Source organism: Notolepis coatsorum, assembly GCF_963971535.1.
Source record: "Notolepis coatsorum genome assembly, contig: SUPER_10_unloc_1, whole genome shotgun sequence".
Lineage (NCBI taxonomy): Eukaryota > Metazoa > Chordata > Actinopteri > Aulopiformes > Paralepididae > Notolepis > Notolepis coatsorum.
In genome coordinates this window covers 132749-152814 of record NW_028174872.1, presented here as the reverse complement: position 1 = coordinate 152814, position 20066 = coordinate 132749, and the positions used below count along the sequence as shown (strand labels likewise).

The following is a 20066-nucleotide window of genomic DNA, read 5'->3' as shown; positions in this document are numbered from 1 at the left end:
ATCTAGCTACTGATGGCTCCTGATATCATCAGTTTGGCATTCGATTTCGCAGGTGCTGGCTAACTGGCTATCGTTCTGTGAGCTGGCATTGGTACCTGGCTGGCGCTGGCTAACTAGCGTGGCTATCGTTCTGTGAGCTGGCGTTGGTACCTGGCTGGCTAACTAGCGTGGCTATCGTTCTCTGAGCTGGCGTTAGTAGTACCTAGCTGGCTAACTAGCGTGGCTATCGTTCTGTGAGCTGGAGTTAGTACCTAGCTGGTGCTAACTAGCGTGGCTATCGTTCTGTGAGCTGGCGTTAGTACCTAGCTGGCGCTGGCTAACTAGCATGGCTATCGTTCTGTGAGCTGGCGTTGGTACCTGGCTGGCTAACTAGCATGGCTATCGTTCTGTGAGCTGGCGTTAGTACCTAGCTACCATTACTGTTTAAACAAAAATGTTAATAAATGAGAGCTTCCTCAAACAGCCATCTCTTTCCCCACAATCCCTTCTGTGCACGAACCCTTACATATGGTAATTAAACATTAAAACACCTGCGGCTTAATAGTCCAGTGTGGCTTATATTATGTACACATCATTCAATTTAGCTGCTGCAGCTTATATTCAGGTGCGGCTTATAGTGCGAAAATTACGGTAGTCAAATGATCAGATGTAGTCACTTACACAATCATTTAACTAGAATGGCAGGAGAAGGTAAAATCATGTTACCTCGCCCAAAATTGAATGCCATACGAAAATCTGTAATTTATCTAGCCATTACTTATTGGAATAGCTGCCCAGAACACATACATCAATTAAATACCAAATCATCATTTAAACATAAATTCCGAATGTATTACTTAGCTAGTGAGCAGTAGTCCAGTGTTTATTTATTTTAGTTTTTAATTATTTGTTCTTATTATTTTCTTAGCTGTGACAAGCTGAAGATGGTAATGCTGCCCTTTACAGGCAAGCATTAGCTCTTCATCTTTCATGTGCAATATTGTTTTTTTGTATGTCTTTTTTTGTATGATTGTAATAAGTTAGGTTGTTGTTTTGTTTATATACTGAATATGTGTGTGTATATTAGGGGTGTAACGGTACACAAAATCCACGGTTCGGTACGTACCTCGGTTTTGAAGTCACGGTTCTGTATTATTTTTGGTACAGTAAAAAAAATTGCTTTTATCTATTTATTTATTTAACTGTATTAAACAATATAAAATGAATTGGCCATAATTTACTGAGCAAACTAATGCTTACTGCTGTAACCTACTAATACCACTTAATGTAAATCTGAAGATTATTATATAGCAGATGCCTTGGACAACTGTAGCGTGTGCTTGTTTATATTCAAGGCCTGCTTGAATACAGGGGCAGGGCTTGCTACAGTCACGAAAGGGGCTAGTTTATACAGAGCTGGTATGACTTGCTGGCTGAAATACGGACGAGAGGGAACTAGGTAGCGGGGCTCTATTACTCTCTATGCTCTATGTGCTTAAACCCAGTGTTCTCGACAACGGAGTATGGTCGCAGATCTGCTGCTATAAAAACACATATGGCGTTCGTTATTGCTTTGGCCCGGTCTGAATTAATAGCGAGATGCTGCTTGAATGCCACGGGGAGCTGGGTTTGCTTCTTCGGTGTACCAGTGATATTCACATTCGGGTGATGCCGTTTCAAATGCGTGATAAAGTTTGCAATAAAGTTGAACAATGCCGGCAACGTAGCCCCTTTCTTGACTGTGATGCAAGGCTTGCATCACAAGTGTGCATCACAGTCACGAAAGGGGCTAGCCGGCACGTAGCTTTAGTGCGATCCACCTGTCTTTGTCCATTACTGTGGTTAACTGGGAATCCGAAACGATCCCAAATGGGAGACTTGAATGTTGTGGGAGTATCTTCTAGCTCTGGCTGGTCAGTTAGTATTGACTCGCCATACTTAAGGCTAATATGCTATGCTGAATTACAGCTCTCGTTCAGTGTAGCTGCGCGCTGCGTGGGATGAACAAACAACATCCGGTTAGTTGTGCATGTTATATTAGGGCCGGGGGGATTTAAGTTCCACAAAAAAAGGTTCCATACCGTTGCAATCGTTCGGTGCACAGCGCGTACTGTACCGGAGGACCACATTGAGGCGGTTACACCCCTAGTGTATGTATGTATATATGTGTGTGTGCGTATATATGTATATTTGTATGTGTATATATGGATATGTGGGACTTCGGACCCCAGGAAGACTAGCCATTGGCATCAGCTAATGGGGATCATTTTTAATAAACAAATACAAATATGACTGTTCTCTCAGTTTCAGAAAAGGACACAGACTGGTTTGTAATCCAAGGTTATGAGGAGCTTGGAGAGAAGAGTGGAGCTAAACTACAGACAAGACTCTTGGAAATCCCGCTCAAGAGATTGTCCGCGGTAAGATGGGGAAGAAAATTACATTGGGAGTTGTTTTGCATAATCCATGCTTAACTAGGCTTGCCATGTCTTGTTCTCCGCTGGGTCTTGCTTAACTAGTCTTGCCATGTCTTGTCCTTGGCTGGGTCTTGCTTACCTAGACTTGCCATGTCTTGTTCTTGGCTGAGTTGGGCTTGGCTGGTTGTGTGTCTGTAGCCTACTGTCTCTTGGTGAGAGAGAGGTGTGGAGAGAGAGACACTCTAACCAAACACTCAGTTTAGTTTGCGCAGCAGACTTTGATAGTGGGATGTACAATGTACCCCTGTTGTGTACCCTTTTTAACAAATCTCCGACCAAAACCCTGCTCGGACTAGTGTGAGTAAAAACCATGCTCAAAGAGATTGGTGTTGGATTATTCCTGATTCTTGGACAATTAGTCAGTTAGCTAAGATACATCCAAATAAATCAAGCAAATCATAAAAAAATGTAGATTGTGGTTGAGGCATCATCCAGCCATAATATCTGTTCTAGTGAGTGTAAACACTTCTACTTTTAACAATACAAGTCAGGGTTCTGAAGTGGTGTTTTGACTTTTGTGTCAGAGAGAATTAGAAAATCAGAGAGAATTAGAAAATCAGAGCGGTTTTATCTTTAAAGCCCAACGGTCAAATCTGGGTCGGATAAGAGTGTGTGTTAAATGTGTTGTGTTATGTGTGTGTTAAATGGTAAATGGTGCATTTATATAGCGCTTTTATCCAAAGTGCTTTACGATTTTGTTCCTCACATTCACCCATTCACACACCGACGGTGCAAGGTGCCAACCTGCTCATTGGGAGCAATTAGGGGTTACGTTTTCTTGCTCAAGGACACTTCGACATGCTGCCCGGGAGGAGTGGGAATCGAACCGGGAACATTCCGAATACCAGACGACCGCTCTACCTCCTGAGCCACTGTCTCATGTTAGGAGTTGAGTTGGAATTCAGAATCAATACATGCATGTAATTCACGGTCATGACCTGAAACTATGAATGAATTATCATTGTATTTATAGTGCTTTTCTAGACACTCCTAGCACTTTACAGTGTAGGATGTAAATGGCCTCCTTCACCACTGGGTAGCACCCAACCTTGGGCTACAGGCTCAATGGCTGCGAGACACTGGCACCAGGCACACAGCACACTACACAATGGCTGAAAGGTTCAGGAAACGGGGATTGATACCAGCCAATTAAGGGGAAGTGATGATTGGGTGGCCTTGATGTCAGACCTGGTGGGACCAGGTGGGTTTGCAGGACTGGAGTTTTGAGATAAACTTTGTTGTCTTGGTTGACCAGGTGGAGAATGTCAGTCTGTTTGACACTGTTGTCTTGGTTGACCAGGTGCAGAGTTGGTCTGTTTGACACTGTTGTCTTGGTTGACCAGGTGGAGAGTTGGTCTGTTTGACACTGTTGTCTTGGTTGATCAGGTGGAGAGCATTAGAGAGTCTGTTTGACACTGTGGTCTTAGTTGACCAGGTGGAGAGCATTAGATTTTTATCTTTATCTACTTGAACGTAATACCTTATCTAATTTAAATTTACTGAATTATTTTTATATATATGTGACAAAAAAAATCTTTTTTGAATTCTTGGCTGGGAAAATATCTGACTGGCTGGTAGTTTTTTAAATCTACCAGCCACCTTGGCTGGTAAGCCAAAAAGTAAATTTTGTTCCCTGAGTCCACGGCAATCCAGCGAGCCAATGAGTTAGTTAATTTGTTACACTTGGTCTGACAAATGTTTGCTCTGAATCCCGTCATCTGGTCTAGTGTGGTTAGGCGACCCTGCTTGCTTGTACTCTGGGTAATGTTAGCCTGACCGGCGTTAGATTTAGTTTGCATGGTAGCTCCAACATGCTTGGCATTTAGGTGATAGTGTAGGCTAGAAACACTCCGGGGATGGGCAAAGTCTTTGCTGCACAAAGTGCACGCTACCATTCGTATCGACACTTCCATCTGTTTTTTTTTGTTTTTATATCAAAACGAAACATCCCATTCAACGGGACAAGCAACGCAGTCTCAACTGTTTTTTCCATGTTGGCTATAACTCTCTGACGTCACTCCATGCATGCTGTGCATCTGGATAAACGGTATGCCTGGAACTGGTCCACTGAGAAACATTCTGCGGGGTCTGGAGTGCACCAAGATTAACCCTTGGGCCTTTTTGCACCTGTGGGGGGAGAACAAAGGGATTTAGAATTTCTCAGAAATGCTCAGGAAGTTGCGCTTTTCAGAAATCGGTAAAAATAGAAAAATGACAATTTCGAGTGCTTTGAAATGTAATATATATGTCTCCTTACTTGCTAAACGTAATATGACTTGTAAATACGTTTAATTTTTGCTAGATGGTATGATTGTAATTATCTCTGTTTGCCAGAGAACTACAGCACGTCACGAAACGCACATACACGTGCGCACACACACACGAGCGGCATGTGCGCTGTGAAAAGGTGTTAGACCCCGCAGAGGTGAGAGGTATCAAGAGACTCGCTACCCCCCATCCAAATTCTAAACAACAGATTGGCTTTTCATAATATGTATGAATTATCTCTTGCAATAATATCCACGGGACTCGACTTTTTACAGTCGTTGTGTTTGTGTGTGTCACGAACACACACGCCAACTTTCTCCTGCGTGAGGACATTCGCGGACATTCTCTCAGATAGAGAAAAAGAAAAGCTTACATAGGGGTGGATGGTATGGTCTAAAATTTATATCACGGTATAATTTGAAGCATAGACGGTAACGGTATATATCACGGTATCAGTGTTTCCGTTCGAATAATTTTTTTTGCCTGATAGGCAGGCTATATAAATAATGACATCCTCAAGGCATGTAGATTTATAATATTTTAACTTAAAACTAGGCTACTTTTGCATATAGTATATTCCAAATAAAATAAGTCCCGAGACTCCGTGCTGCTGCTGACTTTAAATCAAATGGGTGTCTGTGGGCAGTCGCCCAACATTAATAAACAGCAGTCTGTTATAATCACATTTTTATGAGCTAACGAATTCCGTTATATTGGACATTTGTATTAATTATATCAAGCGAAGAACTGAGAAATTTGGCAGAGACAGACAGCAACATTATCGTGGGTTTGCGTGATGACTCTCCACCTCGCAACGACTTATTTGCAAAGAGTGTCGCTGCAGAGCAGCAGATTCAGCTGTTGTAAGGCTCTATCTGGGGACCGCTCAACAGCGCCCCCCACCCAACAGCTGAATTGCCAATGGCTGAATTGAAGTACTGCACGGTGCCGGTACAGATGAGTGGGTTATGGTGGATTCTGCGGCTCTGCAGCTGCATATGCTTCGCGCAAAATCCAACATCCAGCTCGCGCTGCCCAGCCGTCAGAACACTACACATCATAATGTTCACAGCAAACTGTAGTTGATCACCAGGTATGTTTTATTAACGTAGAATAATTCATATAAGAAAAACGATAGGGAAATATCTTACCTTTCTCCACTGGTTAAAAATGCCAGGAACTGAAATTGAAACTTGCTGTGCGCCGCGGTGATATGTGTTTATTATGAAATGACAATTGCGTGTTGACACGCCCACTGCGCGAAGCCTCCCAAAATAACTTTTTCCAGATTGCACATATCTATTATCTATGACTAATTCTATCTATTTTTAGGGGCAAATGCGAGTGAAATAGTTGCGCTGTGGTTACATGACGTCATTGCTATTTTAGAGCTGCTCTACCGGTTACAAGGTATAGTCAAAATCCATACCGTAGAGCAAATTCATACCGTTTATACCGTCCACCCCTAAGCTTTTTGTATTTTATTTTTTTATTATTTTTTAAACAAACACATGACGACACACGATAAGATATACAAGCATTAATTGTCAGAGCACATCCAATGAGATCACATTTTAGTTAATTGTCTTATATAAGATATACCCCTAATACCTGTTATCTAAAAAACCTACACACATATGCTCCAGCTCGAACCCCCCCCCTCCCGGACCCCACCTTGAGAAGTACCTCCACTATCCCTCGCACCTAACCAGACACTACCATTATAAGCTAGCTTTTATTCTCTCCACCACTTCTAACCACATTGACATTTTGGATTCATTGAGACCCAGAATTCTTGCTGTAGATATTTCTTGATAAATCACATCGAGATATAAGAAACCAAACTTTCCGGCACATTTTTTCCGGTTGAAACCAGCGTGATGCGATCAGCTTTTTAGCTACTGTGATACCCGATAAAACCAATCTCTTTAGCTGTGGATTCACTGCAAACTCAAAAACATCATTCAATAGTAATACCGAGGGGTGTACAGGTATATTCCAAGATATGAGTTTTGATAATTGTTGGGTCACATCTTTCCAGAATGCCTTAACTGGTGGGCAGTCCCAATACATGTGCATAAATCACGCTTCATCCCCATTTGTACATTGGGAGCATTTGGAGTCTTGTTTAAGCCCCATTCGGCACAGTCTTATAGGAGTCAAGTATGTCCTGTGAATATAGTTAAGATTGATTTGTTGATGATCCGGGTTCCTTGATGTAAGTCGGACATTTGCCCAGGCTCCTTGCCAATCAAAGTCATTTTCCAGGTCTGGTATATCCCTCCTCCAGACAGAGTCTAGTTGGAGGGTTTCATACGAGGACGTTAGTAATTGATGATAAAATTCTGAAACGAAACCTCTCGATGTCTCTCTTTCGTAGAAGAATTTGTGGTATCTGTGGTGTTCAATTGGTCTGTCTAATGGAACACCGTGAGACTTCAAACATAGCTGTAACTGTTTGTAAAAAAGCCATGTGGACTTGGTGAGATTACATTTTTTGCGTATTTCTTTATCACTACAAAAACCCTGTTTGTTAAAAACATCCCCTAATGAGTGTATGCCTTGCTCTTCCCATATAGGGAATCTTATAGGTCGTTTTTCAATTAAGAGTGCATTGTTATTGAATAAGGGAGTATGATTGTGCCATTTATGTGGGTTAGGATTTTTTTTTTGTGATTCACGCCATATCCGGATCGCATGAGTAATTATGGGGCCAAATTTTCGTTCACAGTGCTTGATTGGTAGTTTAGTGTATGCTACCGTCCACCCCTAAGCTTACATACTTTTCTGCTTTTTGGGCTGCTTCGCAATTGTCATTTCATAATAGCAGCGTGGACCAGCTCTGTAACAACGCATCTCGAGCTGCTTCTATGTGCAACATTGTACTTTCTTTTGGAATACTTGAAACCCTTTTTTTGTGGAATATTTGATGTGGCCCCGACGGAACGTTATGAATTAAAAGTAGTCTAACATGCTTTGCAAACCTCACCACCAGTGTATATACCCACGTCACGCTAAAACATTAACTACTGCAATGTTATCTCTTAACTGAGTATTCCAACTAAGCTAAGCAGAATAATGCTCTGTAACAACTCATCTTGCGGGCTAGGTGAACTACAGTATCAGCTACTGGCTGCTGTGTGACGAGTTTGTAGTTTTGGTCACCCGCGCTGTCTAAACGCGGACTGCTAGTTGACGGCTTATGCAGGAAGGAAAGATGACGTTGCCTCTCTCTCTGTCTCTCTCTGTCTCTCTCTCTCTCTCTGTCTCTCTCTCTGTCTCTCTCTCTCTCTGTCTCTCTCTCTCTCTCTCTCTCTCTTTCTCTCTGTCTCTCTCCATCTCAATTCAATTCAAATGGGCTTTATTGACATGGGAAACATATGTTTACATTGCCAAAGCCAAACAAAACTTCGAAACTGGCCCCTGTAAATGTCCTAACCCAACCCCCTCCAATGTACAGTAAATGACCAAGTATGGTTTCGTCAATATTCCAATGTACAGTTTTGCTTGTACAGTTGTACAGTTAATTAATAATATAATTATTATAAATGTCTCTCTCTGTCTATATCTCTGTATCTCTCTCTCTTTCTTTCTCTCTCTCTCTCTCTCTCTATTATATTACTATTAGGGGTGGGAATCATCAGTTTCATCACGATACGATACGATATCGATTCTTTGGACAACGATACGATATTTGCCGATATCACAAAGTCTGCCACGATACGATACGATACGATTCAATTCAGGTGCCTGCGATCGATATGAGGCGATATTATGTGCCCATTTAACACAATCAGTCACATTTAGATCAACTAAAAAAAGGCTACGGAAATATCAATTGATGTATTTATTTTTGAGCTCTTCCAGACATTTAAATGAAAAACAATCTATTGTTTTTAATACAAATAGACCTCCTGTTCACTTTTGTTTTTATATATTGAGCTTTAACACACACACACAGACACACACAGACACACACACACACACACACACACACACACAGTCCCCCACAGCCCCCACCCCTCCTCCTTCCAAGTCCCCTCTTCACTCTCCTGTTCTCTCTCACGGTTAGCTGCTTAGCTTTTAAGCAGCCAACGCGACGTTCATTTAGATATTTAACGCGACATTGGCATAAAGGAATGGCGACGATGCAACGCCTGTTATATGCATTTGACCCGTTGCGTGGAAAAAACTGCACAGACTATCGGCTCGCAAAATAGACGCTCTGTAGTGCTTTACAGCAGACGCAAACACTGCTGTAATGTTTACACGGAGTTTCACAATACTGGGCGCCGGCGGATATGACTCGCGGGGATTTTCAAAATAAGAGTATCGCAATATGAATCGATCTTTTTACGTTGGGTCGATCCTATTTGATTATTGATAATAGATCGATATATCGATCTGGATCGATGTATTGTCCCACCCCTAATTACTATACTATTATATATCTATATATATATATATCTAAACCTTGGTCTATCTAGTGTGTGTATACATGGCATCAAATCAAAGTGTGTGTTGCTGTAGGCCTGCCTGTATTGATCACAGTCACACTATACGAGTTATGAATCTCTCGCAGTTCATTCAAGCTGGCTACGTGAACTACAGTATCAGCCACTGCTGTGTGATGAGTTTGGTGTTTTGGTTACGTTTACCAAGTTTACCAAGATGCGTCTGATGGTGGTGATGCTGACATGGTTGATGTTGCCGTAGCTGGTGGAGACGGATTGCATTGTCTGCTCTCACTAGGTCCACGACGGCAAGTTCCTGCTGTTGTGTGAACAGGTCTTCTAGTCATTCTAGACTAGAAATACAACCACAAATTGTTATTGGTTACCGTGACTGGCCGCCTGTTTTGTGTCCACTGTAAGATGAGTGAATGTGGTGTGGCCCTCTGTCTCATTCCAGACAGGAACTGCTTTTTCGCATATCACTAAGTGTGATACAGAACAGGCAGATACAACCATGAGGAGACGCCTATTATTTGTTTTATATGTGTGCATAATTTTATTTTTAGCTTTTTTTGTACATGTAGATTTTGCCTAAATTCATCGTGGTCGCTCTCTGCCAAATATCATATGAGGCATCTTGTACAATTGATACAGTTGATGTTTCTTGTTGATTATTATTCTCTATGTTTTTTTAATAAAATTGTATGATATTCTATTCCAGTTGTGTGTTTTTTCATTTTTTTATCTAGTGATACACACAATGACCGGTCTGAGAATACTTCTGTGTGTGTGTAACCAAATGCATACCTACATGTATGACCTATATCTATCTACTACTTTTGGATATGAGCATTTTTTCAATAAGTATGGAGCCCTGAACACAGAATGACACCAGTATCACTGACTACCACGGCAAGCCTATAGAAAATTATTCTATTAAATAATAATAATTATTATTATTATAAATGTCTCTCTCTCTGTCTATATCTCTGTATCTATATATTATATATTATATTACTATACTATTATATCTAATGTGTTCAGGTAAACCTCGATCTTAGAGTGCGATACAATGCCTAATTTTACTTTACTTTTAAATTGCTTCTAGTTAATTAACCTCTTTAGCTTAGCCTGAGCGGTCCGACGGAGGTTAAAGGGTACAAAGTATGAAGAAGGTGAACATGTGATTTTACTATAATAATGGTCAGCTAACTGCTAGCATCTGCAGTGACGTAATTCTCTTCACAATTAAATATTACATTCGTTCTCTTCACAATATTACAACCTCTGATAGGTCTATCTTATGTATTGAGCGTACACATTCTGTTAATAAAGTTTTCAATCAATCAATCAATCATGCAAAATCTGACCTCTTCATTGGTGTACTTCTCTCTTCTCCAGGTACAATTGCTGCATTGCTCCCCAACGACGAGCAGAGATATGAACAAGTCAATGCCTCACTGCTGTGACCAGTGTGGAAAGAGCTTCATCAAAAAGGCTGCTTTTCTAAAACACCAGCGCATTCATACAGGAGAGAAGCCCTACTACTGTGACCAGTGTGGATCGCGCTTCAAGACGGCCCAAGAATTAAAGATACACCACCGCATTCATACAGGAGAGAAGCCTTACCACTGTGACCAGTGTGGATCGCGCTTCAGTCGGTCTGAAACCTTAAAGACACACCAGCGCATTCATACAGGAGAGAAGCCTTACCACTGTGACCAGTGTGGATCGCGCTTCAGTCAGTCTGAAACCTTAAAGACACACCAGCGCATTCATACAGGAGAGAAGCCATTCCACTGTGACCAATGTGGAACACACTTCAGGACCTCTGGACACTTAAAGGGACACCAGCGCATTCATACAGGAGAGAAGCCTTACCACTGTGACCAGTGTGGGATAGGCTTCAGTCAGTCTGCACACTTACAGACACACCAGCGTATTCATACAGGAGAGAAGCCGTACCACTGTGACCAATGTGGGGAAGGCTTCAGTCGGTCTGCACACTTACAGACACACCAGCGTATTCATACAGGAGAGAAGCCGTACCACTGTGACCAATGTGGATCGCGCTTCAAGACCGCCCAAGAATTAAAGATACACCAGCGCATTCATACAGGAGAGAAGCCGTACCACTGTGACCAATGTGGGGAAGGCTTCAGTCAGTCTGCAAACTTAAAGAGACACCAGCGTATTCATACAGAAGAGAAGCCGTACCACTGTGACCAGTGTGGATCGTGCTTCAAGACCTCTCAAGAATTAAAGAGACACCAGCGTATCCATACAGGAGAGAAGCATTACCACTGTGACCAGTGTGAGAAGAGCTTCAGTAGATATGACAACTTAAAGGTTCACCAGCGCATTCATACAGGAGAGAAGCCAATGTGAGCAATGTGGGAAGACAAGAGATATGTAATGTTAATTACCTGAAATTATTCCATTTTTTGGGGGGGGGGGGCCTGCACATATCGGTATCGGAAATTAAGAGTTGGACAATATCGGTATATCTGTATCGGTAAAAAAGCCAACATCGAGCATCCCTAGTTTCTTCTCCTTTCTCCTGATGGTCAAAAGTATCTTTTTCTGTTATTTTCTCTTTTTGTCCAGGCTAGACGACTGCTCTACATGACTGAGACGACTGCTCTAGCTCCTGTACAGACCAGGCTAGATGACTGCTCTACATGACTGAGACGACTGCTCTAGCTCCTGTACAGACCAGGCTAGACGACTGCTCTACATGACTGAGACGACTGCTCTAGCTCCTGTACAGACCAGGCTAGACGACTGCTCTAGCTCCTGTGCTCTTCTTAGCCATGGCAAGGTTCATAATGTGCAGGGTATTGAAAATAGCATGGATTCACATTTGATTTCCTTATTCAACAGGCTGTTTGGATTCCTGTAAAATATATATATATCTTTTTTTTCTTTTTCTTTTTACATGAACAACCTGTAACATGTTCTGTTATTCTGAAATTATGCCATAAAGGGCCTGTTATTCTGGGTGAAATGTTGTATTTTCACATTAGTATCTGAGGTACATTTTAGAATAGACGGAACTCACTGCTTTGCAACGTGTCTGTGTCTTTTGAGGGTGAGAGTGAGTTGTTGAACCCATAGCACCGCTACTCGCCACAGTCACTTCACAACATCTGAAGTCCATCCGTTACCATCTTTTTTTCTTGATCTCGTCAATTTTATTTCTGTTCAATATGAGTCCAAATCTCTCTGTTAACGACATCAGTGCAATGGTTCTTCTTTTAGCGTTCTACACGCATGACTTCTGTGACAATACAGCTGTCTCTTATCATTTAGAACCACAGTTTTATTAAGTTGTTTTTATTTGTTATATTCTTTTGTTTTTTTTGGGAATGTTTGATTTGCTTTCACACAAGGTGATCAAAATAAAACGCTTAAAATCTGCAACGTCCAACACGTTATTTTGTCTGATGCAATTTCTTGTTTTGCTTAACAGGGACAGGTGTCAATACTTTCACGAGTACAGTATAAATACTTAACTTTATTTTTATCTTTATTACGGATCCCCATTAGTCATCACCGCAGCAACAACTAGTCTTCCTGGGGTCCACACACAACAAAAACAGTACATACATAACATTATAGTAGCATACATTAAAAAAATATATTCCAATATTCCTACATATAAAAATAATTCCAAATAGCATTACAGTACACAGAGTATCAGATCACAGAAAATACAATAAAAGGGATTAAACTCTCAGACAGTCATATCTTTCTTTACAGTGTAAACTACAGTATCTGTTTTTCTTTAATGTAAACTAATTTCTTTTTCTCTCAATGCTCTTTTCAAATTATTTTTAAAACTTATCTTACTGGTTATCTGAGTAAGCTGTACTGGCAGTTTATTCCAATATGACATGGCTCTATATAACACAGTTTTCTTTGCTGCATTGGATTTTGGTAGCAGTGTGAACGTTTCCCTACAGGCATGCCTAGTATTATACTTATGTCGATCATGTGTATATGTTAGCTGTGAATACAAACAGATATATATATATATTCCTCATGAACAAGATCAGGCTGCAATCCAGTCTGTCTTCCACCTTCAACCACGACAGCTTGGTATGCATCCCCTCCACACTGTTTCTCATTGAGCAGTTCAGGGCCAGACGGGCCGCTCTGTTCTGTAACTCATGATACTGAATACTAATATGAGCACTTGACAATGACATTTATCATTTCGGCAAACTTAGTCTATTGAAAACTGAGGAGGGGAATTTGTCTTATACGGTCACTCACATTTGAATGACTTTGTACATATTAAAGGGGAAAAAACAACTAAAACGATGCTGATTTATTTTGCACATAATCTCACGCACATAAACTCGAAACAGTTTTGCACACATTAATTTAGTTTGATAGTTATTGAGAGTAAATGAGTTTGAATATGGCCATCAGTGATGTCATCGGGGACATTGGATCCTTGTGTTAATTACAGCACCATGATGTAGATGAAATAGCAATATCTTGTCTTATAGGGACTGCTACCTTATAATTTAATTGAGCTGTGATTAACAACACAAGGATTCAGTGTCCCCAATGACATTACTGGTTGCCATATTAAAACTCATTACTCTCAATAACTGTCAAAATAAATTAATATTTGCAAAACTGTTTAGAGTTTTTGGATGTGTGTGAGATTATTTGTAAAATAAATTGCCGCTGTTGTTTTGGTGAAATGCCCCTTTAACATAATCTGATGGCAGCATTCCAGATAATTTTGCAATGTAAATATCTGCATCATGTCATTGTGTCTTTACCAGCACAGCACCAGGTGTACTGGGACAACATTGGAAAGGTGCAAATGAAGGCAAGCTAGAGTCTAATGATTGTATGGTGAATAGCGCCATCTTGTGTCCATTATAATCTGCCACCAGTTTATACTGTAAATCAGTGAGGGTTGCCAAGTTGGCCCGTCCAAAGATCTCTTGTCATTGTATTGACTATAGGGCATAACATTTACATTTACATTTAGTCATTTAGCTGACGCTTTTATCCAAAGCGACTTACAAGTTCTGTACGACAAGACAGCAAGAAGGGTACAACTCTATCAGCTGAGTAACAATGTTCATCAAAGTGTTGCGTGTTACAGTGTAGGTTAGTTTATTAGGACAAGTGTATGACAGTAAGGTTAGTCAGGGTTAGATTTTTTTTTTTTTTTTTTTAATCATTTCAGATAATGGTTGAAGAAGTGAGTCTTTAGTCGACGGCGAAAGATTGGACGGGATTAGGCTGTCCTAACTGGGATGGGTAGTTCATTCCACCATTGTGGGGCAAGGACTGAGAATAGGCGGCTTCTCTTTGATAACCCTCCGGGAGCTTGGATAGGAGTAGGTCTGAGGCATAAACCACTACACCTTGTATTCAAGATCCTTATATTTAATTGTTATCGTGTGCAGTATCACAATTAATACAACGATAACACACCAGGCCAATATACAGATTACAGAACATTAAAAACAAAAAATCTGTAGAAATGATATCCAAACCAATGAGTTTCTAGATATACAGTAGAAAGTACAGAAGTACAGAATACTTTTATACAAAATGCTTCTTACTGTTTCGCTCCAGAGACTGTTAGACAAGATAGTATGAAATAAAATAGTATAGCATGTAAAATAGAAGTAAAAATAGAGGTCACAGTGTTCAGTATAGACATATGTACAATGTTCGATGCAGAATAGAAGTAACTGAGTTACCATACAATATACTATGCAATGTACTAATATACAAGACAGATAGACAGTAGAAGAGATATGCAGCCAGTATGAGCTTCTAGATAGACAGTAGAAAAGATATGCAGCCAGTATAAGCTTCTAGATAGACAGTAGAAAAGATATGCAGCCAGTATGAGCTTCTAGATAGACAGTAGAAAAGATATGCAGCCAGGATGAGCTTCTAGATAGACAGTAGAAAAGATATGCAGCCAGTATGAGCTTCTAGATAGACAGTAGCAGAGATATGCAGCCAGGATGAGCTTCTATATAGACAGTAGAAAGGATATGCAGCCAGGATGAGCTTGTTGCATATACTCATGTTAAACAGTTGGCATCGGTGCAGAATTTGACTAGAACTGTCTCATAGGGACGAATGCTGGAATGGCATTTTGAATGGTGGGCCATAGTTAGACATAAATGAAAGCTCTCATCGACTCAGACAGATTGTTAGTCATACATAATGGCATCGAAAGACTGTCAAAATTACCTGAGTTCTGACAACGGTTTACCCCATTATGCGTCTGTCTTCTTTCCATTGACTAATTTAACACAAAGAAAATAATTGACTCTTGGAACTATTTAATTATGCATCATATTGAAACAGAAAGGTTATCTGACGTATTCCACCAAAGGGAAAAGTGATCATATCCAAATGTGTGCATTTTTTATTGGCTAGATTGAATATGTTAAAGGTAATTGATCCAAACATACATGAATGTGTAGCTCTACCACCGGACATAAGAATGGAGCCCTGTTTTCATATCCTGCTGACTGACTAACACTAGACAACAGTAAGCTGCTTGTATTTGTTCTGTGGCTGAAACACTTTGGGTATGTTGGCAATGTTTGCAAACATAGTAAAACTGATCTATATTACGATTTACAATAGGTTCAGAAAGTTCCAAATATCTTATGTTCCATGTACAGATCAAGGTAGACTTAGTATGGAGTACTGTATTGCACAGGATAAACTTATATTTATAATTATAGCTACAATATATATATTGTACCGGGAGTAGACATAACAGAGTTAGTTATATTTGTACCGGGGGTAGACTTAGCAGTTATTTGTATATTTATAACAGCGTGGGCTGTACAAAGTGTACATACACACATATTTGTATAATTGATACTGTAGAGTATACTTATGTTTCTATGAACTCTAACTTGTTTCATTTGAACACTATTGAATTTCAATGATTGTTAGATTTCGACTGAATTTCTCGTGTAGCACATGGAAATAGTGAGTTCAAGTAAATTCCTTTGCATTGTTTTCAAAGTTCTATATTGAGGTTCAGTCGGTGAAACGGCAAGTTTCAAGCAAATATCCACACGGGTCCTTCTGGGTTTTGATGTCCACGTTTATTTATATAAAAGTATACAAAATAAATATACAAAATGCACAATATTCAATGAATGGTCATTCTTCCTAAGCCAGCTCCTATCTAGGTCTGTCTCCCTCAAAGTCTGCCACCAGAAGAACACAACTCTCTCTCTCCTTGAGTTCTTTTGATAACGCAGATGGGTCTGTTCTGTTCTAAAACAAAATAGTTGCATTTACGACTGACCCATGCCCCACACATCCTGGCTGTGGGTTCAACCGAAGGCCTTGAAGATAGAAGAGTGTCCCGTATGAAGTGTCCCGGCTGCCCAGAGATAAGAGGTGAGGGAGAAGGTTATAGGCTGAATCAACCTCCCCATGGAGGTCCGGCCACAACATTGTTACCAACCCCCCCTGGAACAGAGAGAGGAGGGACAGACCCAAATCCCACAGAAATTCAAAATAACCAAAGGTGATCAAATACACAATGGTTGCATATTGTTGTCCAGCCTACCCGGAGTATGAAAATAAAGATTTTGACTTCCCCACATGCAAAGGGACAGAAGTATTGAAGATAGGAATCAAATATGTGAATATGCAAAGATCTAATCAAACAAACTTTACCCCGGTAGGCAAGAAACTAGAAACAAAGAAAAACATAGTGTATGTGTGTGTCCCTCAGAACAATGATAGAGTGACTGAGTGAATGTGAGTCCTAATTACCTCATCTTTCACAACTCAGCATCTTCAAGATCAATTTAAACCCCAAACCCTGGGTAGAGGAGCTGTGAATGTCACTGATCTCTACTTCAGCTCACAAAACTCAGCCGCAGGGTATGAATAGAAGTCATATAGAAGCCGAAGTCCAGGATAGAGAGGCTGAGTGAATGTGGTGTTGACTCTGTGCAGGAGGGTCATTGTGTCAGAGACACTGTAGAAGGACAGAGTACCTGCCATGTGATCCAGGTACACTCCTATTCTGGAGGACCGGGGGCCTGGTACTGTTATGCTCTTGTTATTGTGTCTGAATGTGTAATTATTTAGTGTGTAATCACCTAAAGCCCAGGATTTGGAATTGCATCCAAATCCACAGTTCTCCTTAATGCCTACTAATGTCTTTGTAGGAGGCTGCTACACGAACCTCTCCACTCCACTCCACCTCCCATTAACAGCGTCCAGTCAGACCTTCTCTACCCAGAACCTGCCACCTTTCAATAAATCTTTCTGGGTGATTAGGATATGACTGCTCTTGCTGCATACATGTTGCTTTTCTGTTCCCCTCAGACAAAGACAGACGTGTGTTTGTTGTGTTTGGGTCCAGTGTGATCTGAGAGGAATATTGTAAGAAGTCAGCTCTGGTCTTGGGCTCTGGTGGCAGTAAAAGATTAACAGTATTCACTGTTGTTGAGATTCTGGGCCACTGCTCTTTCAGAACGTCCTCTAGTTTGTCTCTCAGCTCAGACACGACCTCAGTCACATCTGCAAAGTACAGGAGAGGAAGGACACTGATGCTGGGTGAGTCTGTAGACCCACTGGGACTGGAGGGGGGGGGGGGGGGGGGGTAACTCTGTAGAAAGTGGATGTGGTCCTCTGTGTGTGAGAGCTGCTCCAGCTCAGTGGCTCTCCTCCTCAGGTCCGCTATCTCCTGCTCCAGTATCTTCTGCAGTTCTTCAGCCTGAGTCACCGTGGTCCTCTGTTGGGCTCTGATGACCTTCTTCAGCTCAGAGCGCCTCGTCTCCAAGGAGCGTATCAGCTCAGTAAAGACTCTCTCACCGTCCTCCACTGCTTTATCAGCAGAGCGATTGAGAGAATCAACAGCCTGTTGGGCCTCTTTGAGTCGCTTCTCTCTCTCCTGGACTCTCTGGTGGACTTTCTGCTGACTCATGCCAAGCTCTTTCTGTCTCTCCGTCCTTTCTGCTGCAGCTGAGACTGTATCATGGCCTTTATGTTCATCCATGGAACACAAATAACAGATGCACTGCTGATCAGTACGACAGAAAATCTTCATAGCTTCATCATGACGAGAGCAGGTGTTCTCCTGAAGCCGTGTGGAGGCTTTGACCAGCTTGTGTTTCTTAAAGGTATCAGATTGATAGTGAGGCTGGAGGTGAGTTTTACAGTAAGAAGCCAGACATACCAGGCAGGACTTGAGGGCTTTCTGCTTTCTCCCAGTGCAGACATCACAGGCCACGTCTCCAGGTCCAGCATAACAGTGATCAGGAGGAGCAGCTTGGAGTCCTGTCTTCATTAGTTGTTCTATCACTTCAGCCAGCATGTTGTTTTTCTTCAGAACAGGCCTCGGAGTAATAGTCTCCCTGCACTGGGGACATGTGTAGATCCCCCTCTGATCATCGTGATCCCAGCAGTCTTTAATACAGCCCATACAGTAGCTGTGTCCACAGGGAATAGTTACCGGATCCTTCAGTAGATCCAGACAGATAGAACAGCAGAACTGGTCCCGGTCCAGATCAACTCCTTGCTGCGCCATTTTATTCTACAAAGACAACGACACTCTTAAGTTTTGTTTTCTCAGGAAGAGTGATCGTGTGGGTGCTTCCTGGTTATAGAGTGAACTCTGACCGTGTGTTTGGTGGGAGCATGGCTCTGGGTGGGAGGTGCTTCCTGGTTCTAGCTGTTCAGGGGAGGAGTCGCTTTAAAGAGACAGTGTCTATTTTACTGTAATTCATAGATAGATATACTTTCTATCGTCATCAACTACCTCTAATTAGTGTCAATTATAACCCACTAAAACTCATAAGCACAAAGAGAGCACAAAGAGAGACAGAGAAAATGGTAAACATACTCAATAAAACACTTTATTTCACTCTCTCTCTCTCTCTCTCTCTCACACACATTTCTTCAATGTTGTGACACACACACACACACACTCTCTTTCTCTCTCATTCTCTCCTCTCTTGCTTTCTTTCTCTCACACTCCCTCTTTCTCCTCTCTTGCTCTCTCTCATCTTTCACTGATTTGATTGACTGATTTGTTTGAAGGCTGTGAACGACCCCGACTTCATTGCTGGGCATTAGTGTCAAAGTACATCTGCAGTCATTCTCATTTCATGAGCAAAGTTATATGAAATGATGAAATTAAATGATAATGCAATGAAAACATATAAAACCCATGATTACATTTGTTAATAGAATAATAGGATATCTAGATAATAACTTGATGTTACCAAATATGCATTAGTAAATAGGTACAATGTGGCGTAAATGTTATCTATGTCCATCTGTGTTAAATCTCTGTACAGCTTTGACTAGTTAATAGATCAACTAGTGAACTGAGATCAGACATTAGGCTACAGTCTGTGTGTCTCTTTAACAACAAACCAAGGTTGAGGACATGTGACCATGGCCTTCTCTCCAGTTACATAACAAAGGCTATTATTGAGCCAATCTTGTTATTCATTCTAACTGGGGCATAATTCTCGTTTACCTTTCTGTCATATCTGGTGTCTAATGTACGTCATTTCAATTATGTATTTAATGTGTGTCCGACCAAAAGCTCTGGGTCACTTTCTGGTCAGACGCTTGTGTGTACACATGTGTGTCTCTTTATAAACTGATCTCTGTGGAAGCACAGATATTAAACTATGTTCTATGTTTTTATATACAAATGACTCTATCTTAATTTCTACAGTTCACTGTCATCTCATTTTTAAATATTCCACAACAACCGTAACAAAGAAAGTAGAGAACCCAGGGGAGGAAAGAAAGTACTTTTACTACTGTATTTAAATACTGTTTTTAGGATACTTTACTTGAGTATTTCCAGTTTAGGGATCTCAATACATTTACTATA

At 41.0% G+C, this 20066-nt stretch overlaps 1 protein-coding gene across 1 annotated transcript in view; it reads right to left on the bottom strand.

The window, feature by feature from the left end:
• The window catches only part of LOC311236316 (tripartite motif-containing protein 16-like), a gene marked incomplete at both ends in the record, with an annotated part of 47584 nt that extends 28841 nt beyond the window's left edge, over positions 1 to 18743 (bottom strand). The window contains one exon of the mRNA XM_084338392.1: positions 18393 to 18743. Within this exon, the coding sequence (XP_084194518.1) occupies positions 18393 to 18743 (351 nt within the window). The remainder of the gene's footprint in view (positions 1 to 18392) is intronic.
• Positions 18744 to 20066: the final 1323 nt, after the last annotated feature.